At 43.3% G+C, this 26,030-nt stretch overlaps 2 protein-coding genes across 2 annotated transcripts; both read right to left on the bottom strand.

Annotated features, from left to right (window-relative positions):
* Positions 1-251: 251 nt before the first annotated feature.
* LOC139171382 (uncharacterized) lies at positions 252-5,880 on the bottom strand. Its single transcript, XM_070759589.1, has 4 exons — positions 5,747-5,880; positions 3,490-3,651; positions 3,287-3,375; positions 252-913 (listed from the first exon to the last, which is right to left on the bottom strand). Exons 1-4 carry the CDS (start codon positions 5,878-5,880, stop codon positions 252-254), a joined length of 1,047 nt encoding a protein of 348 aa, XP_070615690.1.
* An 8,497-nt stretch (positions 5,881-14,377) lies between these two features.
* On the bottom strand, positions 14,378-23,523 carry LOC139171383 (uncharacterized). The gene is made up of 5 exons (XM_070759590.1): positions 23,430-23,523; positions 22,028-22,123; positions 20,610-21,137; positions 19,068-19,247; positions 14,378-17,624 (listed from the first exon to the last, which is right to left on the bottom strand). The coding sequence occupies exons 1-5, from the start codon at positions 23,521-23,523 to the stop codon at positions 16,228-16,230; spliced, it is 2,295 nt and encodes a 764-aa protein (XP_070615691.1). The 3' UTR covers positions 14,378-16,227.
* Between the last annotated feature and the right edge of the window lie 2,507 nt (positions 23,524-26,030).

Genomic DNA, 26,030 nt, shown 5'->3' on the forward strand with positions numbered 1-26,030 from the left:
CCAGAAGGTCTCCAGGGGGCGAGAGAAGCTGTTTTCACCCTCCCCAGGCATTGAATTATATGCGTGGGTGCTTGCACATGCGCGGTAGTGCATGCCCATGCTCTTTCGGAACCTGATGGAAAAAAGGTTCGCCTCTGTCTTTGCAATCGCAGAAGAAGTTACAGCTTTCTGACCTTCAACCAAACCTTTATTCAAGCAGAATACAAAAATATCTCTCTGATGCGTTATGTTGGTTGGGTGCATTGTCCACCTCATTCTCCACCTTGAAATGTTCTGGCTTCCTCCTCCTCGGCTGGGAGGGGGAAATCAATCTGGAACATCTTGTGAACCAAAGGGCCGAGGGTCGTGATGCTGTGCGTCTTTGGATTGGCATCTTCTGTGATGGCTGAAAAGGTGACTTGGTTCACCATGGAGATGGGAAGCTCCTGCAAAGATGGGTTCGCCTCCGTTCCGAAAAAGAAGCCACTCACAACCGGGGATGGAGTTACTGGATCTTCTTCAATGTCTTCCAAAGGCTTCTCACTGTCCAACACAATCGCCTCCAACAGAATTTCTTCCGAACACTGGACTTCTTCTTCGCCCAAGCTTCCGAACGCTTTCTTCTCTGGAGGCCATCGGTCCACCGAATGATCCGTGAGAGACGTAGGTTCGGTGTCCGGCACCTTCGGAGAATCCATTGACTGCTCCTGATGCTTCCATGTTGACTCCTCCACAAACACAGACGATGGGTGGAAGGCAGTTGTGCTAACTAACGGAGAAGGGAACTCGTAGATGGAATTGATTTCGCCTGGACCATGACCTCGGATAGGGCCGGGCTGGAAATCTGGGAAACAAGCTGCTAACCAGCGTTCCTCAGACCGCATCTTAGTGATATTCTGTGGAACACCCAGAAAAGTGAGGGCAAGTTCATTTTCTGCAAAATCAAGAAGGGGAAAAACATGTATCAAGTTGTGCTGTTCCTTGATTTTGACATTTAAAGATCTAGTCGCAGCTACATTACGAAGCAAGTATTTTATATGATGCCATAATACACTGCTCAAAAAAAGTAAGGGAACACTCGAAGAACACATCCTAGATCTGAATGAATGAAATATTCTCATTGGATAATGTTGTGGTTAGCTCTGGCCCAGCTCCTACCCCAAGGACTGTGGATGTGGAGGAGACATCCACATGCTGCAGGCCTGTTTTGCCCCCAGTGGAATCTGCTGATGAAGGCTCCTCTGACCAAGAAGACATGAGTGACAGGGAGGAGGAGAGTGGGGCAGACAGCTCAGAAGGAGATCAAATATCTAGCTCCTCCTTGGATTCAGAACAAGAGTTAATGATACAGCCACGCATGCAGAGAGCGATGCATAGGCAACAACAACTGAGAGATTATTATCAAAGAAAATGAGGCCAGCTGTGGTTGGGTAGGGCTGTGGTCATTAGTGGGGCTGCTATAAATAGCAGCCTGTGGGTTTGGCCATTGTGGAGGATTATCTGATCGTTGTGTTTCGTGACTGCTTTACTGACTTTGACTTTTTGTGTGCTGATTTTTCCCCACTTTGAAACTAAACCAGAGCTAAGTGTGTTTCACTTTGTGAAAGAAGAAGGACTGTGAATTGCCTCACAGCTGCAAGCTAAGTATCACAGAACTGATAAGGGACTTGTACAAATTACCAGTTTGTTTGGAGACCAGTGCTCTTTGCTATACCAAAAGAGGGCTTAGGTTAAGTGAATTTTCATTATAAAGAACATTGTTTTGAATTTTCAAACGTGTGTGTGTCTGAAATTTGTACCTGTGAATTTTTGGGAGAAGTCTACCAGAGAGCCCGACAGAACAGATACTATGTTCAGTACAAAGTTAAATGTGCTGACAACATGTGAAATTGATTGTCAATCAGTGTTGCTTCCTAAGTGGACAGTTTGATTTCACAGAGGTTTGATTTACTTGGAGTTATATTGTGTTGTTTAAGTGTTCCCTTTATTTTTTTTGAGCAGTATAGATTCAGGTTCATTGTCAAGGTTCCAGGTAGCGTCCAAACTAAATCACAGTCCGAGTCAAAGTACTCCTCAAAGTTCCAATTTATTGCCGGAGCCATCCTGGCACCTACACTGAGAAGCCTGAATCTGAGTTTACCATACAGTTGTGTCCTCAGGATCACCGTGGATAAACCTCAAGACTCTCTAAAAAGGATGCGAATGACCAGCTGTCTGCAAGGAATATAAATCCTTCCATTCCCCACTATTCTGTTGGAGCCGAAAAAACCTGTTGAATGAGAAGCAAAACATCTCCAAAGAAAAACCAGAAAGTTCAGTTGCCTCTTGAGAAAGCACCTTTGACCTGGATGACTGAGGATTTCTGTAGACAAATACAGTGGATATGTTACCTTTAACAAGAGCCTTGCTGAATCAGGCCAGAGCCCATCGAGTCCAGCATTCTGTGTCACACAGTGGCCCACCAGTTGTCCATGGGGATCTTGAGCAGAAAGAGAAGGCAAAACCCTCCCTTTCCCTCGACCCCCAACAAATGGGACCCAAGGGAACCCTGCCTGTCTCATCCAACATAGAGGCGGCACATGGACATACGTTTCGATAACCACCGATACACTTGGCATCCCTGAATCTGTCTAATCCTGCCTTGAAGCTATCCAGGTGGAATACAAAAAAAGACTTTTAAAGATATCAAAATAAAGTGTCAAATAGTTAAATTTATTAGACAGAATATATCATATAGAGATATTTTGTAGACAAGTTTACTTTTCTGAATTGGTTTAAACCCCGATTATATAATTGGTGGAAAGTATTGAAAAGTTAACATTTTTATAATAGCATATACTATATAGAGATATTTTATTGATATGTTTACTTTTCTGTATTGATCTAAACTATAATTAGTTTTTTCTTTCTGTATTAAGAAGACTTCTATACTGAGCAGAGCAATTGTAGCTCCTTTTTGTGTGAAATGTAGTGTCTTGTCAATTTCATGTTTGTTCATTTTGTTATGTTTTTTACTTTGAAAACCAATTTAAAATATTATTTTAAAAAAGGAAGCTAGCCAGGCTGACAGCTGTCACGACCTCTTCTGGAAGGGAATTCCATCAACCAAGGACCCTCTGGGTGAAGAAATATTTCCCTTTTTTATTTATTTATTAGATTTTTATGCCGCCCCTCTCCGTAGACTTTGTTTGTCCTCACTTTCTTACCTATGAGTTTTAGGGAGGGCCCCCTCATCCTAGTATTTTATTTGTCCAACTTTTCTATCCCATGCATGATTTTATACCCTTCGGTCAAGTCACCCCTTTACCTTTAAGGCGGACTGCATCGGTAGAGGACCATTGAGTACTGGCATCTAGAAATGTCCTCCTTGGACCAACGCCTGGTTGAGCACATCTCCTTGGATTTAGGGAAAAAGGGGTAGAGCCTTCGCAACCACAGTTTTGGCATTCCCACATCCTGCTCGGGTTGGATTGCTTTCTGGCAAAGAATCTTGGGTCTTCTTGTCTGCACCTAGACTTCCGACGGCCGAGTATCGTTTCTCCAGCTCGCTGAGCATTCTCCAACTCCTGAGATGCTCGCGCTCGTTTCTCAGGACAATGAGGAGCCGAGAACCACCTGGGACAAGGTTCCTTTAAGTGATGGGACCTGTTTGCTTCTGGTTGGCTGGACATGCTAGAAGGAGAAGGATTGGAGGTGACCCCATGGGTTGGGTGTCGAGGGCAATCTTTCCATCGCTGGTTTCTATTGGGCGGGCTTGCAAAGGAGAGGCGAAGATCAGACCTTCTGGGATCTTTTCTTCCCGCCCAACTTTCTCGCCGGGGTCTCGAGTCAGAAGCTGCATCGCTTTCAGGAGATGCGAAGGCAACTTGAGATCGGTAGTGGGGATGTCCGGGATTGTTCCTCTTTCTCCTCAAGCAGATGGGAGAAGCTTGGAGGGGGCTTCTGCCCTGGTGAGGCTCGTTTCTGTTGGAAGGAGACGTACGGGAAGCGGCTGTGTTTTGTTCGATCTTCATGGCAGTTCCATCAGGGAAATTTATATGGACCAGAGCTGGCAAAGGCTGTGTGTCTCTAAGGGGATTCTTGGGATGCAACGTTTGGCTGTTTATCTGGCGATCTAGTTGCTCTCCCAAGCCTGGAACAAATAATAGCAGGGTTGGTGTTGTGGTTAGCTCTGGCCCAGCTCCTGCCCCAAGGACTGTGGATGTGGGGGAGACATCCACATGCTGCAGGCCTGTTTTGCCCCCCTCCCCGGTGGAATCTGCTGATGAAGGCTCCTCTGACCAAGAAGACATGAGTGACAGGGAGGAGGAGAGTGGGGCAGGCAGCTCAGAAGGAGATCAATTATCTAGCTCCCCTTTGGATTCAGAACAAGAGTTAATGATACAGCCACACATGCGGAGAGCGATGCATAGGCAACAACAACTGAGAGATTATTATCAAAGAAAATGAGGCCACCTGTGGTTGGGTGGGGCTGTGGTCATTAGTGAGGCTGCTATAAAGAGCAGCCTGTGGGTTTGGCCATTGTGGAGGATTATCTGATCGTTGTGTTTTGTGACTGCTTTACTGACTTTGACCTTTTGTGTGCTGATTTCCCCCCGCTTTGAAACTAAACCAGAGCAAAGTGTGTTTCACTTTGTGAAAGAAGAAAGACTGTGAATTGCCTCACAGCTGCAAGCTAAGTATCACAGAACTGATAAGGGACTTGTACAAATTACCAGTTTGTTTGGAGACGAGTGCTCTTTGCTATACCAAAAGAGGGCTTGGTTTAAGTGACTTTTCACTATAAAGAACATTGTTTTGAATTTTCAAATGTGTGTGTGTGTCTGAAATTTGTTCCTGTGAATTTTTTGGAGGAGTCTACCAGAGAGCCCGACAGAACAGTTGGGAAGGCAAAAGCTCTAATGTTATTATTATTTATTGGATTTGTATGCCGCCCCTCTCCGCGGGGCGGCTAACAACAGCAGTAAAACAGTACAACAAAATCCAATACTAAAAAAGCAGTTAAATAACACTCCAGAGGACTTGAATGGGACAACTTCAGTAATGGGCTGCTAGTCACTCAGTCCAGTGCGCAGTCCCAGTAGGAAATTCCAGGATGTTCACGCAGAGCCCCGTGAGATTTGGCTTCTGCACATGCGCAGCACGTGAAATCTTGTGTGACGACGCTCGCATGAGCGAGATTTTGGCAATTTTCACTGATTTTTGCTTCAACATACAGGGCGTGTTGCAAAAGTAATGCAATTATTTTTTTTAAGTAATTTATTGAACAGATTTGCACAAACACTTAAAATTCTTCAAAGTACTGTCCTTGGGCCTCTACACATTTTTTCCAGCAACTTTGCCATGACCAGTACGTGCCCTGGAAAGCATCTTCGGGGACCTCTCGCAAGGTCTTTGTCACAGCTGATTGGATTGCTTCTATGGTTGAAAAATGTGCCTTGCACTACGAGTCCGCAAGTTCCTGGCCAAACACCAGGCGGCCCCACACACCCCTATAGTCCTGACGTCACCCCAGCAGACTTCTTTTTGTTCCCAGCCCTGAAAGGAACCTGTTTATCATCCATAGAAGAGATCCAATCAGCCGTGACGAAGACCTTGTGAGAGGTCCCCCAAGACGCCTTCCAGGGAGTGTACCGGTCATGGCAGAGTCACTGGAAAAAATGTGTAGAGGCCCAAGGACAGTACTTTGAAGTATTTTAAGCGTTTGTGCAAATCTGTTCAATAAATTACTTTAACAAAAAATAATTGCATTACTTTTGGAACGCACCCTGTATATGTGGAAGCAAAAATATTGGTGAGAATCACCAAAATCTCGCTCGTACGAGATTTCACTTGCTGCGCCTGCATAGAAGCCAAATCTAACACAGATGTGCACATACCCACAACGGCCTCGGGGGGCATCACCGAAACGAGCGGCCCTTCACTAGACCAGTGTTTTTCAACCAGTGTGCCGCAAGACATGGTCAGGTGTGCCGCGAAGCTCAGCAAGAGAGAGAAAGAAAGAAAGAGAGAGAGAGAAAGAGAAAGAAAGCAAGAGAGAGAGAAAGAGAAAGAACGAAAGCAAGAGAGAGAGAGAGAGAAAGAAAGCAAGAGAGAGAGAGAGAAAGAAAAAGAAAGCAAGAGAGAGAAAGAAAGGGAAAGAAAGAAAGGGAAAGAAAGCAAGAGAAAAAGAAAGCGAGAGAGAGAAAGAGAGGCAGGGAAGGAGGGAGATAGAATGAGCAAAAAAGAGGAAGGAAGGAAGAGAGAAAGAGGGATGGAGAGGAAGGAAGAGAGAGAAAGAGGGAGAGAAATAGAGTGAAAGGGAGGAAGAGAGATTTTTTTTTGTCCAAACGTTTTTTAACCCCCCCTCACTTCCCCCCACCCCGCTCAAGGTGCCCCATTATTTTGTATATGTAAAAAATGTGCCGCAGCTCAAAAAAGGTTGAAAGTCACTGCACTAGACAACTTCCCGTGGCCAGCCTACCAATGCCAATTTCAACACAGCCAACTTACCGTGGTTGATTCGCTCACCTGGTTGCATCCTCGCTATCTGATCCACCTGGGCAAGTGGAACATGGCAACCTCTTAACCCATGCATGCATGTGGGGCAGTGTTGGTCTCGGGTCCCACCGTTTCTGAAGACTTCGGTCCCTTTGTTGGTGTTGTCCTGGGGAGATGGATAGCCGGGTTGGCCGAAGACTGGACATCTGACTTCATGTCCTTTCTCACAGAGAGTCACAATGCTCCGACCCATTGTGTCCACGGATAAATAGGCCACCAGTGGGCTCTGGAATCTCGCCTGCTCCCCGTAGCAAATTTGAGAAGGAGAAGCAAACGAGCCACAGCATTTGGTTCCTCTTGCAAAGCGACCTTCTTCCAAAACCGAGCTCCTCTCTTCAGCCGGAAGACCAGAAAGGATCTGGGAATCCCCGCCAGAATTTTTCCCTCCTTGATTCGCGGAATGTTTGACCCCACCGCTCGAGAGAGACTTTGCTTTTCTTGATTGGTTTGCGGTGCGCAATCGGCCACCGCAACATTTGGGGAGACAATAAAAGCAGACCAGGCCCATGGTGAAACCAAGGCCGAAGCAACCTGCAAGTAGCAAAACAAAAAAATGGGAAGAAAGAAAATCCTTAAATCAGTGTTTCTCAATTATTTTTTGTTAAACCCACCCTAAGAAGAAGTAACTGTCTCCACTGGGACAATTGTTTGCAATATTCAGCAAGGTTGTTTGTTTATTTTATTTTATTTTATTTTATTATTTTATTTTATTTTATTTTATTTTATTTACTTACTTATTAATTAGATTTGTATGCCACCCCTCTCCGCAGACTCGGGGCGGCTAACAACAATAATAAAAACAGCATATGACAAATCTAATATTTAAAATAACTAAAAAACCCTTGTTAAAAACCAAACATACCCACAAACATACCATGCATAAATTGTATAGTCCTGGGGGGAAGGAATATTTCAATTCCCCCATGCCTGAAGACAGGTTTTTAAGGAGCTTACGAAAGGCGAGGAGGGTGGGGGCAATTCTGATCTCTGGGGGGAGTTGGTTCCAGAGGGTCAGGGCCACCACAGAGAAGGCTCTCTGGGTCCCACCAGATGACATTGTTTAGTTGACGGGACCCGGAGAAGGCCAACTCAATGCAAATCAATCCAATTAAATTAAAAATTACACAACTATTTTTAAATTCCTAGCTATATTAAAATCAATCGCACCCATTGGTACAACAACCATACAATCATTTGTTGGCCAGGGAACAAGATCTAATCAGTCCCAAGCCTGGCGACATAAATGAGTCTTAAGACTCTTGTGGAAGGCGAGGGGAGTGGGGGCAGTAGGAATCTCCTGGCGGGAGCTGATTCCAGAGGTCTGGGGCCCCCACAGAGAAGGCCCTTCCCCTAGGCCCCGCCAAGCAACATTGTCTAGTTGACAGGACCTCGAGAAGGCTGAGACTGTGGGACCGAACCGGTCACTGGGATTCATGTGGCCAACCTTACCCAGCGAACCGCAGATCAGCTTGACGGTTCCTGACAGTGACGGCGGAGAATCGGCAGTTGACATCAGAGGGGAAGGCGGATATTTCGAAGGGGGGGAATCGCACCCCGGAAACTTGCTGCTGGTCACTTGTTGCCCTGCGAGGGAGGGCGGTCTTTGGCAAGTGATCCCAGCCGGCGATTGGATTTTAGCCTCCACCGATTGCATGGACCGGATCAACTGGCAGTTGCAATCCCAGGGGTTTCTATGAAGATTCAAGACATTGATGGAATCCGGGAGAGCCGGTAAAGCGCTCAGCCTGTTTTGGTATAACAAGAGATCCTGGAGTCCTTGCAAAGGTTGGAAGGCGTCCTGGTTGATGAAAAGGATTTTATTAGTCGATAAGTCCAGCTTGGTCAAGGAATCCAAGCCGAGGAAGGCATCCATGGGAAGATACTGAATCATATTGGCAGAGACGACCAACTCGTCAAGCGTGTTTAAGTTCTCGAAGGTCCTCGGGGGAAGGTAGGCGATTCTGTTAAGGGCAAGGGAGAGTTTCTTGAGTCTCGGCATCTCTACGAACCACGTGCCCTTCAAAACATCCAAGCTGTTGTTGGCTAGGTCCAAGTCTTCGAGATACAGAAGGCCCGAAAAAGCCAACGGCTCGATGGTACAACTGACCAGCTGGTTGTTGCTGAGATCCAGAACCTTCAGGGGGTTGACGTAAGGGGTGAAAAAGGTGAAGTCGGCCAAGGAGGAGACCAGGAATCCGGTGATCGACAAGAAATAAAGGTTGGTGAAATTGCTGAAGGACAGAGGTGGGATCTCGGTAAGGTTGCCTTGCTGGAGAAGGATCTGCTGGGCGGAATCCGGCAAAGCTATTAAGACTGGAAACAGCGGAGAAGGAAGAGAGGGAAAATAACATGTGGGTTATCCATGTTTTGATTTATTTATTTATTTATTTATTTTCTCCAATACACAATGAGGGTTTTAGAAACATAGAAACATAGAAGACTGACGGCAGAAAAAGACCTCATGGTCCATCTAGTCTGCCCTTATACTATTTCCTGTATTTTATCTTACAATGGATATATGTTTATCCCAGGCATGTTTAAATTCAGTTCCTGTGGATTTACCAACCACGTCTGCTGGAAGTTTGTTCCAAGGATCTACTACTCTTTCAGTAAAATAATATTTTCTCACGTTGCCTTTGGTCTTTCCCCCAACTAACTTCAGATTGTGTCCCCTTGTTCTTGTGTTCACTTTCCTATTAAAAACACTTCCCTCCTGAACCTTATTTAACCCTTTAACATATTTAAATGTTTCGATCATGTCCCCTCTTTCCCTTCTGTCCTCCAGACTATACAGATTGAGTTCATGAAGTCTTTCCTGATACGTTTTATGCTTAAGACCTTCCACCATTCTTGTAGCCCATCTTTGGACCCGTTCAATTTTGTCAATATCTTTTTGTAGGTGAGGTCTCCAGAACTGAACACAGTATTCCAAATGTTGTCTCACCAGCACTCTATATAAGGGGATCACAATCTCCCTCTTCCTGCTTGTTATACCTCTAGCTATGCAGCCAAGCATCCTACTTGCTTTTCCTACCGCCCGACCACACTGCTCACCCATTTTGAGACTGTCAGAAATCACTACCCCTAAATCCTTCTCTTCTGAAGTCTTTGCTAACACAGAACTGCCAATGCAATACTCAGATTGAGGATTCTTTTTTAGTGGGTATATATCTAGTAAAACACATAGTAAAATACATGATGAAGGTTATAGAAGAGATACTCATAGTAAAATATATCTAAGAAATAATAGAAAAGAAGGTATAGTAATAGAACATATCAATGAAAGAATAGAAGAAGAGATATAGGAATAGAAGAAAGGAATAGGAGATATAGGAGAGCAATAGGACAGGGGACGGAAGGCACTCTAGTGCACTTGTACTCGCCCCTTACTGACCTCTTAGGAATCTGGATAGGTCAACCGTAGATAATCTAAGGATAAAGTGTTGGGGGTTTGGGGATGACACTATGGAGTCCGGTAATGAGTTCCACGCTTCGACAACTCGGTTACTGAAGTCATATTTTTTACAGTCAAGTTTGGAGTGGTTAATATTAAGTTTAAATCTGTTGTGTGCTCTTGTGTTGTTGTGGTCAAAGATGAAGTAGTCGCCGACAGGCAGGACGTTGCAGCATATGACCTTGTGGGCAATACTTAGATCTTGTGGGCAATACTTAGATTTCTTGAAAACACCTGAGCAGAGATTGGGGAGTTGAGTTATGGAAAACAGACTTTTCTTTTTTTGATTTCAGACCAATTTTGGGGGGACTTGGCACCAATGAAAGAAAAGAACTCCAGTTGCCATAACTCAACTTCTAGACAACAAGGTCTCCTCAAGAAGATTTATTTTATTTTACTATACTTTTTTAAAGAAGAGTTTAGCGGGGGACGTGAGTTGAAACTGTGACTTGCATGTGTTTAACCGAGCTTAGAAGTCCATTCCTAGATGTTGCTAAGCAAAAGCCCTTGCATATGTACCAGCACCAGTGATGGGGTCCCATGGATACGGTCAGATACGCAGAACCACTAGAAAAATTTTGAATATTTCTTTTTTCCCCTTCTGGGCTCTAGGTATGTTTTTCCTATTGCAGTAAATGAGGTTGAATGAGGTTATATATTGTGTTTTTCATTGATATGTTGTGAGCCCATGGAGCGGGGCAGCATACAAGCCCAATCAATCAATCAATCAATCAATCAATCAATGTGTATAATTTTAGAAGAGCTGTGCATGTGTGTATGTGCATACAGACACATGCAGTTTATATGGTAGATGTTCTGATCTCCAGCTAGGGCCACTGATAATTGGAATAAAGGATTGTTAAATGCATATATTTATAAAACACCACATCATCTTTATTTTTCTTTCCTGTGTTCCACACTGAATCATCTTGGCATGCAGCGCTAATCTCTTATCTTAGACTTCGGTATGCAAGGCAACATCAAAATCATTAAAACATTCCACAAGTCATTCTAAGATTTATGGCTAGTCAAAATTAGCCCAGAGTCATAAAAACTGCAATTAAAAGCACACAAGCTTACATTCGGAACTGCTTGAAAAAACCTCCATATTTCTTAACGCAGATTGACGACTCAAGTCTTCCGCTGACACACGGATGTGAGGAATTAATTACTTAATTAATTAACCCGTTCCTCTCCTTAATATTTCTTCCCTGACACTTGCTCTCTTCGCCTCGGCAAGCGTCTGAAATAAGGATTTACCCATCTAGCATCTGCTTCTCCTTCGCTTGAATCTGAACCCATAGAAACATCCTGTGGTTGATCTCCGAATTCTTCTGCCTCTAAATCAGGCCCTACCACTAATTCACAACCACTTTCTGAATCAGAATCTGAAAAATCCCCAAACTGAATAGGAGTGTGCACAACACCAGATAATGCATATTTTAGTGTGCCTGTGTGTAATATGTATGTACACATATGGCACATATACATAGAATTAAATAGTATAGTTTGGATGTTCAGTAATAGTAAATAGATAGGGAAATTATTTCTCTTTGAGGCAAGGAGAGGCCAGGCACCCTAACCCTAACTTTTGATGTGAGTGACATCAGGTTGGCCACCTTTAATAATAATAATAATTTATTAGATTTGTATGCCGCCCCTCTCCAAAGACTCGGGGCGGCTCACAACAATGATAAAAACAATATTATAGTGGCACAAATCTAATATTTAAAGGAATAACTAAAACCCTATCATATTAAAACCAGTCAACACATACATACCAAACATAAATTATAAAGAGCCTGGGGGAAAGATGTCTCAAATCCCCCATGCCTGGCGGTATAGGTGGGTCTTAAGTAGTTTACGGAAGACAAGGAGGGTGGGAGCAGTTCTAATCTCCGGGGGGAGTTGATTCCCGAGGGCCGGGGCCACCACAGAGAAGGCTCTTCCCCTGGGGCCCGCCAGACGACATTGTTTAGTCGATGGGACCCGGAGAAGGCCACCTCTGTGGGACCTTACCGGTCACTGGGATTCGTGCAGTAGCAGGCGGTTCCGGAGGTACTCTGGTCCAATGCCATGTAGGGCTTTAAAGGTCATAACCAATACTTTGAATTGTGACCGGAAACTGATCGGCAGCCAATGACATGACCAGTCACATGACCTTTAAACCACCCCGGTCACATGATCGTCAAGCCACTCCCACCTGGTCAGGTGGCCGGCAAGCCACACCCACAAAACAAGCCACGGCCAAAGAGTGTTAGTAAAAGATTTTGCAGCCCTTCGACCACCACTATGGCGTGAGAATAGCCTGTAAGTTATGTAAGATGGAAACAACAGGAGTAGAGAGGAACAGCTAGAAGAACTGAAGACACTCACCGTCTTGGAGGGAGGACACGTCCTCACATTCAACTGTATCCGTGGAGCATAGCGGGCAGTTGGGAGGGCAAGGAAGAACGGCCCTCAAATCCAGGAACAAAAAAGCCACGAATCCTGCAACACCTGCAGAATTCAAACAGACAAAAAAGACCCATCGTCTCCCTTGGAATGTCACCAGCTCCCCGTTTCCCAGACAAGATTCCCCAGGCAAGAACGCAAACAAATAAGGATGCTGTCCAACTTGCCGTTCCTTTGCAGGGTTCTCTTGACCCCATCCATGGAGGGAGGATCGGGTTCACGGGATCGAGGGCAGCTCTTCAATGGTCCGACTCTTTCCTCTTGTCAATGCTTCCTTACCCCGCGGAGGAGAGCAGTGGAAGAGCTGAACGCTTTGCTGAATAAACACTTAAAGACCACGGAGCTTGTTTTAGAGAAGAGACCACTGACATTGTAAGAGATGGTAACAAGAACCCTGTACTGTGTATAAATAGAAACATAGAAGATTGACGGCAGAAAAAGACCTCCTGGTCCATCTAGTCTGCCCTTATACTATTTCCTGTATTTTATCTTAGGATGGATCTATGTTTATCCCAGGCATGTTTAAATTCAGTGTCTGTGGATTGACCAACCACGTCTGCTGGAAGTTTGTTCCAAGCATCTACGACTCTTTCAGTAAAATGATATTTTCTCACGTTACTTCTGATCTTTCCCCCTTGTGCCCCCTGGTTCAGATTGTGCCCCCTGGTTCTTGGGTTCACTTTCCTATTAAAAAGACTTCCCTCCTGAACCTTATTTAACCCTTTAATATGTTTAAATGTTTCGATCGTGTCCCCCCTTTCCCTTCTGTCCTCCAGACTATACAGACTGAGTTCATGAAGTCTTTCCTGGTACGTTTTATGCTTAAGACCTTCCACCATTTTTGTAGCCGTTCAATTTGATCCATATCTTTTTGTAGGTGAGGTCTCCAGAACTGGACACAGTATTCCAAATGGGTTCTCCCCAGCGCTCTATACAGCGGGATCACAATCTCCCTCTTCCTGCTTGTTATACCTCTAGCTATGCAGCCAAGCATTCTACTCGCTTTCCCTCCCGCCTGACTGCACTGTTCACCCATTTGGAGACTGTCAGAAATCACCAGCCCTAAATCCTTCTCTTCTGAAGCTTTTGCTAACACAGAACTGCCAATGCAAAACTCAGATTGAGGATTCCTTTTCCCCAAGTGCATTATTTTACATTTGGAAACATTAAACTGCACTTTCCATTGCTTTGACCAAATGGTACACAGGATAATCTAGGAGATCATTATTTTATAACATTATTTCATTTCATTTTATTTATTTATTTATTCATTCATTCATTCATTTATTCATTCATTCATTTATTTATTGGATTTGTATGCCGCCCCTCTCCGTAGACTTGGGGCGGCTAACAACAATGATAAAAACAACATGTAACAATCCAATCCAATACTAAAATAACTTTAAAAAAAACTTATTATAAAAACCAAACATACATACAGACATACCATGCGTAAATTGTAAAGGCCTAGGGGGAAAGAATATCTCAGTTCCCCCATGCCTGACGGCAGAGGTGGGTTTTAAGAAGCTTATGAAAGGCGAGGAGGGTGGGGGCAATTCTAATCTCTGGGGGGAGTTGGTTCCAAAGGGCTGGGGCCACCACAGAGAAGGCTCTTCCCCTGGGTCCCGCCAAATCATTGTTTAGTTGATGGGACCTGGAGAAGGCCCACTCTGTGGGACCTAACTGGTCGCTGGGATTTGTGCAGCAGAAGGCGGTCCCTGAGATAATCTGGTCTGGTGCCATGAAGGGCTTTATAGGTCATAACCAACACTTTAGGGTGAGAAAAGTTGAGAAGACAACACACACACCAGTGGTGGGTTTCTCCTGGTTCGGACCAGTTCTTAGAACCAGTAGCGGCAGTGGATGCTTCTGTGCATGGCAAAATATTTTACAACCACCCACCCACCCAGTTTTTAAAACTCTCTCAAGAAGCAATTCAAAACCAGCCAGTTTACATTATGCAACTTTTGCTATATTTATTCAGCCGAAGGAGCTGTGGTCTTGCAGAGATTTCAAAAACAACGATACACTTGGAACATCTGCATTATGGAAGCATGCAAGCGGAAGAGATCGAGCCCCTTGTTCATAAAATAATTCCCTCGATCAATACGTGCGATCAAACCATCAAAGAGATGAATTAGCTCGTTTCCCAAGCTCACTGCAAAGCAAATTTTAGATCACTGGCATCACAATGAGGACAGAGAATCAGTCTGTATGGTTATTTATGTATGTATGTATATATTTTATTTTATTTTATTTTATTTATTATTTTATTTATTTGTTTGTTTGTTTGATTGATTGATTGATTGATTGATTGATTGCTATGCCGCCCTTCTCGAGGCAACTCAGGGTGGCATACAACATTAAATATAATATATAAGAAATCTAATAACTATAAAAATATGAAAATTTACGAAACATTTAATTTAAAAGACCCCGTGTAGACTCAGACAGATTCATCCAATCCAATCATATCTCATATCGGCCGGAGACAGTTTCATCACTCACTGCCCCCATGCCTGCCAGCAAAGGTAGGTTTTTAAGGCTTTGCGAAAGACTGGGGGGGCGTGGTACATATCTATGGAGAGAGTTCGTTCCAGAGGGCCGGGGCCGCGACAGAGAAGGCTCTTCCCCTAGGCCCCGCCAGTTGACCTTGTCTGGCGAACGCCGACTCTATGGGACCTAACTGGCCGCTGGGATACAGGAGGATGTCCTTAATTGCTCCGAAACTGTACCCCAAGTTGCTTATCAAGCAAAATCAAATTACCTACCAACTTTATAATTTGAATATCACCAAGGTTGCCTCTAGGAGCTTCGAATGAGGGCCAAACAATATTGTGCAGGGTTGCAATAAGTGGCGAATATTTGCAGCTCAGGTTGTAGGACTGAGGGTGAAGTTTCTTTCTCCGAGCTTTGTGGCGTTTGGAGAACCAATCTTCACCCTCAATATTGCACATGTGTGTATTGAATCATGACACACATAAAAACGAGGAAAAGCTCGTCCATCTTCCCTCCGCCTACAATAAGGTCCCCACTGCAATTGACAAGCTGGGTAAACAATCATGCTAAAATTCACTAATGCGAGAAGAAGGCTGTTCTACCCTTCAATGTACACCGCTCCAAAAAATAAAGGGAAACCTCAAAAAACACATCCTAGATCTGAATGAATGAAATCTTTTCACTGAATACTTTGTTCTGTACAAAGTTGAATGTGCTGACAACAAAATGAAATGGATTGTCAATCAGTTTTACTTTCTAAGTGGACAGTTTGATTTTATAGTAGTTAGATTTACTTGGAGTTATACTCTGTTGTTTAAGTGTTCCCTTTTATCTTTTTGAGCAGTATATTTTGATTATTTGTCCTCACCGCAGCCTTCCCAACCTGGCAAAGTGGCTTTGGGACTTCATATTGTTGGTCCAGCAGCTGGGAAGATTGAGACTTCCCCTGAACTGCCCAATTGAGGGAAGGCTAATCTTCATTTGAGTGAGCCAGTTTCCATTCTCAAAATAAATTTGAAAAGATGCGCAGTTGGGTGGAATTTTCTTTGTGTGTCCCTCCAGAGAGTCATGGATCAATGGATTCTCACCGAAGGTGCTTATCGAGGTGCTCAGCATCACCCTCCTCACCTGCCAGAAGATAGCTTGATAGAACATACCCAAAGTATTCTAGAACAACTGTGTGTCACTGTATAGATTCCTTCCCAAGTCTTTTGTCTTTTGATCTCGTGGAACTTCAAAAGAAGTTGGTGTTCTAATCACCACCACAGAGCCGTCTCAATTTTGAAGCGTTGGGTTGGGACCTACATGGATTTGGTGGGTGGCTGGAGAAAAGCACAGCTCCGGTGGGTCAGTTTCCATCGCTCCCGTGTCCACCGGCCCCTATTCTCCACCACTTCATGCAGAAGGTTCGTGTACTTAGACTCGTTGGTCAGTGATGCGGTGTCATCTTCATATGAAGAACTTCCTAGCATAATTCTTGATGGTGGAGACGTGTTGGCTTTCTGGAGGTTTCTGGACCGAGAATACGCTGGCTTTGAAAAAAAATTGGGTTTTAGCCCCGTAGATAACTTGACTGCTCTGATATCAGTCTGAACAGCCTGCGTACACCCTGGAGGAACGGCTTTCTGAAGTTCTGAAAAATCGGCTGGTCTTCCTTCGAAGTCTAACTTGGTTCTATCCTCGTTGACTTGGGTAGTCTTGCTCCGAGATCTAGGTACATCGTGTCGAGTTTGTTGTTTTGGGTCCAATTCCATCTCCCCTACCTCTCTAGTTTCTGGATTTGATTCTTTGTCAAGTGGAGGCTCCGTTTCATTGGCTATCTCAGACTCGTGTTCATCCTCTTGATTGCCATCAAAGCACGAAATATCTCCCTTCCTGGGAGATAGATGTAGCCACTCTTGATCAAATGCTAGTTTCTCCTCTTCCATTGCCTCACCACGGTGAAGAGGAGGGAGCAGGAACTGTGCTTTGAATGATTCCCTGACATTTAACCCATTGGATCCTTGACCCCCAACCTTCCTTTCAAAAGGCCATGTCAACGAACGCCTCAATGCATGCCCCTCATTCTTTGAAGTCACCTCCTTCTGGGGTTTGACCTCTGTCTCTTCTTTGGGGGCTGTAGTCACACTCAAATACAGAAATGGTTCAGGAGGAACCAGTCCTTCCTTTTCAAGACAGATAGAATCTCCATCACCTTGGATTGTTCGATACAAGGCTTCAAAAGAAACACGAGTCCCTGAAGTATCTCCAGATACTTCCACCACGACTGGGTTTGTCTTGATGTGGCTCTGAGATTCTACTTCACAGGGCTTCTCCAGTTTCTGATAATCCCACAATCCTGAAAAAGGACGCAAGTCCTCATTTTCAATATGCGTTTTGTCACTCTGTGACCAGAAGGGCAGTATTGATTGTTCTTGGTTTGCATCGTTCGTCTTTCGCTGCCTTTGGTAGAAATCTTTTCTCAGTAAAATGGCTGAGGCTGACCTGGCACGTATTTTCAATGTTCTGTTTCCCGAAGATGTGGTCCTCTCTTGGTTTTCATTCTCTCTAGCTGTGAGTTGACGTTCTACAGAATCCATCGGAGTCTTGGGTTCTGGAGTGGGAGATGGATCCATGGCCTCTTGGCTTGGGTGGGTGCGTTTGCTGGCATAGCTCACCATCCATATCCCAAACAGCAGGAAGAGGAAGGAAATAAAGACTGCCAAAAAAAAAAAAGGAAAGGAAGATAATTAACTCAAAAATAATTCATACACCCATTTTGAAATGAAGCATTCAATGGCAAAATTTGAAGCAGGAAGAGGACTAGAACATTCTGATAATGTCTAAATACCAGGACAAGTTTTAAGAATGGTGAAAGTTACACTCCAAAGAAGCTGTAGTGTAAAATAGAAAGGCATTGGGTAAATGTCCAAGGAAAATGTATTAAAAATAAACATATCTCCTTTAGCTGTTAGAACAGATACTTTGGTTTACATTGGTACAACAGACTCGGTGATACCAATCATACCAATAAAGGAGAATATTTGTAGGCAATGATACCAATAAAGGAGAATATTACAAATATTGTAATATTTGTAGAAATGAGGGCTCCTTGGTGCTCTGCGAGCTTGGTTGTTGTTGTTTGCAGACAATTTAATTACCCACACTAGTGAAGGAGATGACCAGATTTAGTCATAAGTCAAAGTTGCACCCAGAAGAGATCTAAATTCAGCCCACCTTGAATGCCTCTCTTTTCTTTTTTTTAATTTAAAATAAATTTTATTGAGTTATATACATATTAAAAAAACACCAAAACAGATCGGTGTATTGTCAATTTTTGAATACAATTGTAGGATGTCTGTTATAAGACAGTACAACATATGTTCCCATCCCTCCCCCCTCCCCTGCTGCATCCTTGTAGCTTATCTTGTTACGGATTCACGGATAGTCGTATCAGCGAAATTATACATATATAAATTATACACATATACATCTATATACCTATATAGAAATAATAATAATAATACAGGTAAAAAGAATTTGTCAACCAATAAATAAAGTATTATTCATCTATATTTGGATTGCTTTTATATTTTCTTTTATTTTTTTATTTTAACCTTATGTACATCTATTCTTTTTTCGGTTGTTAACCCAATTATAAAAGTTTTTCCATGTGTCTATATCTTGTAATTTTTTATCGTTTTTCAATTTTTGTGTTAATGTATCATATTCTGCACAGTCAAGCATTTTTTTGAGCATATCTCTTTCTGATGGTGGATCTTCTTTCTTCTTTGAATGCCTTCTCTTGTCTCTTGCTCATTTCCCTTTAACAGTCAGTTGGCAAGATTCTTGCAGAGCTCTTAAGCTTGCAATAGACCCTTATTTGAACTGCTTGAGTTGCCTGATTTCCCTGGCAGTCAACAGCTAGGTAGCATCATCAGTACTAGGCCTAGCATTGATGATGTTACCTAGCTTGGGTCTTGAAATGTCTGCAAGGAAATAAGCTCAGAGAGCTCCAAGGACCCCTTAGACCCAGCGATTTATCACAGCCAAAGTGGACTTGGTGTTGGGTCATCTCAGCGCTAGTCAACGCCTTCCCCTCCCTACAGTAAAGTAGCATCAAGAATAGTTGGAAACTTGTAACAGGAATACTGAGCATTACCTAAACAAGCCAGCAAAATTGGTAGCCCAATTTGATAGAAGCTGTTCCCCAAAGTCGTTGACGGTGATCCTGGTGTGCAGTTGAGGTTGGAGATGTTCCAGACTTGAATTCCTTTCATGCTTGGTGGGCTGTGGCATGTGACAGAAGGAGCGTCCTGCAGCAGTGACCTGTTGTACAGCTCTGTAAGAAAAGTAAAGAAAAAAATAACAGTATCCCAAAATCAGGGCATTAGGTTGTTGAAGACCGTGATATGTTGACTGAGTTTGCACAGTGTAATAATCTCATGGTTTGTGTTGTGGTTCACTTGCATCCTGCACAATTAATCATGGACTCTGACGATGCAGAGACAGTGGAGGCGTGTTTTTAAGTGGAATATAAAGACTATAATCTGGGTTGGGGGCGACAAGTCAGTGAGTTATTCTTTTTTTGAAAAAGTTATTTTTTCCTCCACATCAGTAACATTAAAAAAAATATACATCACATATACCTTCAATAAACATCAATTTACAAATATTGTTGCTTAAAATACAATAGTACAATAACCTAAGTTGCATTCCAGTTTTGATTTTAGTTTTATTATTTAATCCATCTCAATCTTCCCTCTCTCCCTTCTTTCTATCTCAGGTGGCTATTCTACCTTCTTACATCTTCGCTCCTTTTTCCAACTACCATCTACTCTTCCTTCCTTCTCAGCTTCTCCTATTCTCTTCCCTTCCTCCTTCTCTACCTCCCCTTCTACATTCACTCCTTTCTCTCCTTCTTATCTACTTCGTTTTACTCCTTCCCTGAGAGTATAATTTAATTATGAAGATTTTTTCTTATTGTTTTTCTCTCCATCAGAAAAGAACATACATCATATAGGTCAACTTAGTAAACATATTTCATCTACTAAATGTCATTACAGTAATACTACTTAATTTCATATCTGTTACTCTCAGTAAATGTCAAAACAAAAAGTCGGCTTATTCTATCATCTCTGGGGGGTTTTTTAGAAACAGAGGATTGACGGCAAAAAAAGACCTCATGGTCCATCTAGTCTGCCCTTATACTATCTCCTGTATTTTATTTTAGGATGCATGTTTAAATTCAGTGACGGTGGATTTACCAACCACATCTGCTGGAAGTTTGTTCCAAGGATCTACGACTCTTTCAGTCAAATAATATTTTCTCACGTTGCTTCTGATCTTTCCCCCAACTAACCTCAGATTGTGTCCCCTTGTTCTTGGGTTCACTTTCTTATTAAAAACACTTCCCTCCTGAACCATATTTAACCCTTTCACATATTTAACTGTTTCGATCATGTCCCCCCTTTCCTTTCTGTCCTCCAGACTATACAGATTGAGTTCATGAAGTCTTTCCTGATAAGTTTTATGCTTAAGACTTTCCTCCATTCTTGTAGCCCGTCTTTGGGCTACATACATATCTGTTAATTTCATATCTGTTACTCTCAGTATATGTTTTTAAAAAATCAGTGGCTTATTCTATCATCTCTTGAGGGGGGGTGTTTCTTATTAAAAAAGCAAATATTTTCCAGTGCCGTACCTTGAAGAAATAATACAGAATCCCGCTGCTCACAGAAACAATTCCATGGGTTTCCTCCGAGTTTCATCACCGGCAGTCTTGCCTTCCCATCAAACACAAGTCTTGTTAAGACGGTTAAATTATTGCCGGAAAGGTCAAGGAACTCGAGTTTGCATAAACTTCGGAAACTCTGACTGGCAATTTCGTAGATCTTATTGCCGGCTACGTTCAGGGTGGTAAGATTGGAGAAGCCCGAGAATGTCTCGGGTCCGATTTTGGTCATGAGGTTCTGGGCCAACGTGAAGTTCTCGAGTAGGCCTGGTTTGGAAAGCCAAGATGCCGTGACGTAAGTTAGGCTGTTCTGATAGAGGCTGAGTTTAGTGAGGCTTTGGAAAGCGTGGAGTGCGCCGGCTTCGATTCGGCGGATGCCGCTGTTGGCTAAAGCAAGGCTGGTGACGGATGACAAAGTCGGGCTGTTGAAAACGGTGGAGTTGAGAGTCCCCAGATTGGTGACCACAAAGAGAATGGAGGTGAGGCCCGCAGGGAAATCTGGAATAGAAATATTCAATGGGTTTCTATTTTTAATTTTATAAGCAATTAATGTTGCCAACGAACACAGTTGAGTATTCCACCCTCAACCAGGGGTGAAATCCAATTTGTTTTACTACCGATTCTACGTGTGTGGCTTGGTGGGCATGGCAGGGGAAGGATATTGCACAATCTTCATTCTCTCCCCACTCCTGGGGGAAGGATACTGCAAAATCCCCACTCTAGGGGGGATGATATTGCAAAATCCCCATTCCCTCCCCACTCCAGGGGGAAGGATACTGCAAAATCCCCATTCCCATCTCACTCCAGGGGAAGGATATTGCAAAATCCTTATTCCCTCTCCACTCCAGTGGAAGGATACTGCAAATTCCCCAATCCCATCTCACTCCGGGGGAAGGATACTGCAAAATCCCCAATCCTATCTCACTCCAGGGGGAAGGATACTGCAAAATCTCCATTCCCATCTCACTCCAGGGGAAGGATACTGCAAAATCCCTATTCCCTCTCCACTCCAGGGGAAGGATACTGCAAATTCCCCAATCCCATCTCACTCCGGGGGAAGGATACTGCAAAATCCCCAATCCTATCTCACTCCAGGGGGAAGGATACTGCAAAATCTCCATTCCCATCTCACTCCAGGGGAAGGATACTGCAAAATCCCTATTCCCTCTCCACTCCAGGGGAAGGATACTGCAAAATCCCTATTCCCTCCCCACTCCAGGGGAAGGATACTGCAAAATCCCAATTCCCTCCCCACTCTGGGGCCAGCCAGAGGTGGTATTTACCAATTCTCAGAACTACTTAAAATTTCTGACTGTGGTTCTCCAGAATCTCTCAGAACCTACTGGATTTCACCCCTAACTCCAACCCATCTTTGGGAGAGACCTCACCATTTGGGATGGAAGAACAGAAGTATTCTTTCTCCAGGACGCACTGCAACCTAGAAAGGCCAACGGATGTCCAAAGCAAAGCGAATCCAAGGATCCCTAAGAAAACAAAGCAAAGCTAGACCATGTCTGAACACAAGGATACCTAAACAATGTTCAGCTCAACAGAGGGAACCGATATAAAAATGATCGACCATGCATCTGGTCCTTTGGGATAAAAGCAATGCTTTTAAAAAGCGTCCCAGGCCTTGTAAGATATAAAAGGTCTTTGTTTTAATTGCTTTAATTGGTTTTATTCATGTTAAAGCATTTCCCGTTTTTAACACTTGATATTCTTTTGTTGATCAACCAGAGTATGCATTGAATAATTTAGCCAACCGTATGTCTGTCCCAAACAATATCCCCTTTGTTCCTTGCAATTTCTAATAATCGCATAGCTTCTGTTATTCAAACATTTCAGGGTTGCCATTGATCTTAGATTTATAAGACTGGCTCTTGGAGCCAAACTGGTCCAACAATTTAGAAAGACTGGAGTGAATTTATCTTTTCAACTGAACTAACTTTGTTTTATTTTGTCCAATACACAATACATATTGTAGAGAATAGACATGTAGTATTATATATAAAGAAAAGGATAGAAGAAAGGATATAGAGAAGATATATGAAAGGAAGAAAAGATATATGAGATATGAGATAACGAGAAACAATTGGACAGGGGACGAAAGGCACACTAGTGCACTTATGCATGCCCCTTACTGACCTCTTAGGAACCTGGAGAGGTCAATCATGGATAGTCTAAGGGAGAAATGTTGGGGGTTAGGGGTTGACACTACTGAGTCCGGTAATGAGTTCCACGCTTCGACAACTCGATTGCTAAAGTCATATTTTTTACAGTCAAGTTTGGAGCGATTAATATTAAGTTTGAATCTTAATATTAAGTGCTCTTGTGTTGTTGCGGTTGAAGCTGAAGTAGTCATTGACAGGCAGGACGTTGCAGCATATGATCTTGTGGGCAATACTTAAATCGTGTTTTAGGCATCGTAGTTCTAAGCTTTCTAGATCCAGGATTGTTAGTCTATTTTCGTAGGGTATTCTGTTTCGAGAGGAGGAGTAAAGGGCTCATTTGATTCAAGTTAAGGTATCTAAACCCCAAATCTTCTGAATTAATACACACAAACCCTCACACACACACCACAATGAAAGCAAGACAGGAGGACCACTTACATTTCATCTTGGCCAACTTCTCCTTACCAAGCAGAGGTTCAAATCCATATACTGTTGTCTTTCTCAAAGCATTAAGGAGCTTTTACGAGAATAGCAGGTGCCAAATAGGCACACTTCATAAAACTTCCCAGACTGTCACCCGAAGCTCCTTCCCCAACCAAGACAAGTTGAAACCTGCTACTCGTAGAGTCCCTCGCTTCCATGGGGGTCTTCTGCAACTGTCCATGCGGCTGCATGAGTTGTATTTCCATAGCATCGCCATGGAGTTTCCCCATTAGCAGTAAATAAGTCAACCATTTCACCCAAGAATGCAGCTTCCGTTCCTTTGGCCAACATCTCCTGGCCTGGCCAGTTGAAGATCTTTGGAATTATATTGGCTTTAGGAGATAGCTCTGCTCAACGCCCTGTCCTATAAAGTCTACCATATAAGTACAAAAGAGGATAAGATACACTGGTGTATAAGACGCACCTTAGTTTTTGGGGAGGAAAATAGGGAAAAGAATCTGCTTACCAGATATTGATCTGGCTAGTGTCCTTAGTCTGGTCAGCTTCAGCACATTATTTTATCCCCTGGTTAGGGTTTTTAAAAAAAACCTTATTCAGAGAGAGTAACAATGAAAGAGCTTGCGAGCCAGTAAGAGCTGGGGAAATCATTATTACTTGGAAACATTCGCAGCAAGTAGAGCAATGGGAAAAAAACCCGCAAAAACTTAGGGCTTGGAAAACCCTAAGTGTTCGGAAACTTCAGATCATGCAGAATGCAGCTGTGAGAGCAATCATGGGCTTTCCCAAAAATGCCCATGTCACACCAACACTCCGCAGTCTGCATTGGTTGCCGATCAGTTTCCGGTCACAATTCAAAGTGTTGGTCATCACCTATAAAGCCCTTCATGGCACCGGACCAGGGTATCTACGAGACCGCCTTCTGCAACACGAATCCCAGCGACCAGTTAGGTCCCACAGAATGGGCCTCCTCTGGGTCCTGTCAACAAAACAATGTCGTTTGGCGGGGCCCAGGGGAAAAGCCTTCTCTGTGGCGGCCCCAACCCTCTGGAACCAACTCCCCCCGGAGATTAGAATTACCCCCATCCTCCTTGCCTTTCGTAAACTCCTTAAAACCCACCTCTGCCGTCAGGCATGGGGGAACTGAGATATTCTTTCCCCCCTAGGCCTTTACAATTCATGCATGGTATGTTTGTATGTATGTATGTTTGGTTTTATAATAAGGGTTTTTTAGTTGTTTCAGTATTGGATTTACATGCTGTTTTTTGTTACTGTTGTTAGCTGCCTCGAGTCTACGGAGAGGGGCGGCATACAAATCTAATAAATAAAATAAATAAATAAAATAAATAAAACATTCTTCGTAGAGAGTAACAATGAAAGAGCTTGCAAGCAAGTAAGAGCTGGGAATATCGTTAGCACCTGGTTAGGGCTGGGAAGAAATTTATTCAAAGCAAGTTAGAGCAATGGAAAAAACCTTGCAAAAACATTCTTCGCAGAGAGAAACAAGGAAAGAGCCTGCAAAGAGCTGGGAAGACTGTTAGCAGCTAATTAGGGCTGGGGAGGGGAACCTACTGTACATTCAGAGTATAAGGCACCCAAATTATCAGCCTTTTTTAGGGAGGAAAAAGGTGCGTCTTATACTCTGAAAAATACGGCATTCTTTTTCTAACTTTTTCTTTCTTTTGCAGTTATGGTTCATTCAAGGAAGAATCCATTGATTCCACGCATTTAAGCTTTTGTGGAGGTTAAGTTTTGCTTAATGTCTGGGTAATCAATAGGTAATGCAACAGGGAATTGGAGAGAACAATGAAATTAAAAGGGAGAAGGTTCCTAAAGAGCCCACATTGCAGAAGAGGTAAAATGCCTGGTCTCTTTATCAAGCCAAAAAGTACAGCATGTGAATTAACAGTTTACAGATTAACAGAGTTGGAAAGAGACCTTGTAGATCATCTAGTCCAGTAATGGTGAACCTATGGCACGGGTGCCAGAGGTGGCATGTGGAGCCATATCTGTTGGCACATGAGCTGTTGCCCTAGCTCAGCTCCAATGTGCATGTGTGTCCCAGCCAGCTGATTTTTCGCTTGCACAGAGGCTCTGGGAGGGTATTTTTCCCTTGTCTGGCCTTTTGGTGCTTTGGAAAATAGCTTGAGCCGCCCCCCCCCCCCCCCCCATCTTCTCTTTGGCAGCCCCTTCAATATTGGAAAACCTGCCTCCCCTTTAAATTTAAATATTTTGAAATTTAAATAATGAATTTAAATTTCATAAAGGCAGGTTGTACGAGGGTTGCCCAGAAAGTAATGCACCACATTTTTTTTTCTCAGCCTACAGTAATGGTACAAATGCGAAACTTTAGATATACATTATTTGAATTGTCAGGAATGTGGGTGTAAATTTTGGGTTTCTTCAGACAGATAGCGTATCTGCAGCAATGTTTCGAAATGGCGCCTGTAAGCGATGTATGTTACAAGCAGTGTGTCATCATTGAATTTCTCACTGTGAAGAAACTGTTGGGAACATTCACAAATGTTTGTGTACACTTTATGGAGAATCTGCAGTCGATAGAAGTACGGTTAGTCGCTGGGCACAGAGGGTGAGGCCATTAGAAGAAGGTTCAGCAGAGCTCCAAGGCTTCGTAATCAGAACAACGAGTGGTAACAACAGGGCGTACACGCCCTTGTGTCTCGCTGGGGGAAGGACATAGAACGGGACAGAGATTACGTAGAAAAATAGGGAGTGTCGAAGAAACATCATTCTTTCTTGTGTGTAAGTTTCATTGTGT

The sequence above is a fragment of the Erythrolamprus reginae genome, chromosome 8, assembly GCF_031021105.1.
Source record: "Erythrolamprus reginae isolate rEryReg1 chromosome 8, rEryReg1.hap1, whole genome shotgun sequence".
Lineage (NCBI taxonomy): Eukaryota > Metazoa > Chordata > Lepidosauria > Squamata > Dipsadidae > Erythrolamprus > Erythrolamprus reginae.

Coding starts and splice junctions, on each gene's coding strand:
- LOC139171382 (XM_070759589.1), bottom strand. CDS start 5,880: ATGCCCCCCGAGGCCGTTGTGGGTATGTGCACATCTGTGTTAGATTTG. Junction 3,652..5,746: donor TTTGCTTCCACATATACAGG/GTGCGTTCCAAA, acceptor TTCTCCTTCTAG/CATGTCCAGCCAACCAGAAG. Junction 3,376..3,489: donor CTCGGCCGTCGGAAGTCTAG/GTGCAGACAAGA, acceptor CCTAAATCCAAG/GAGATGTGCTCAACCAGGCG.
- LOC139171383 (XM_070759590.1), bottom strand. CDS start 23,523: ATGGGGAAACTCCATGGCGATGCTATGGAAATACAACTCATGCAGCCG. Junction 22,124..23,429: donor GGAAGCGAGGGACTCTACGA/GTAGCAGGTTTC, acceptor TTGTTTTCTTAG/GGATCCTTGGATTCGCTTTG. Junction 17,625..19,067: donor AATTTTGCTGGCTTGTTTAG/GTAATGCTCAGT, acceptor TTTTTTTGGCAG/TCTTTATTTCCTTCCTCTTC.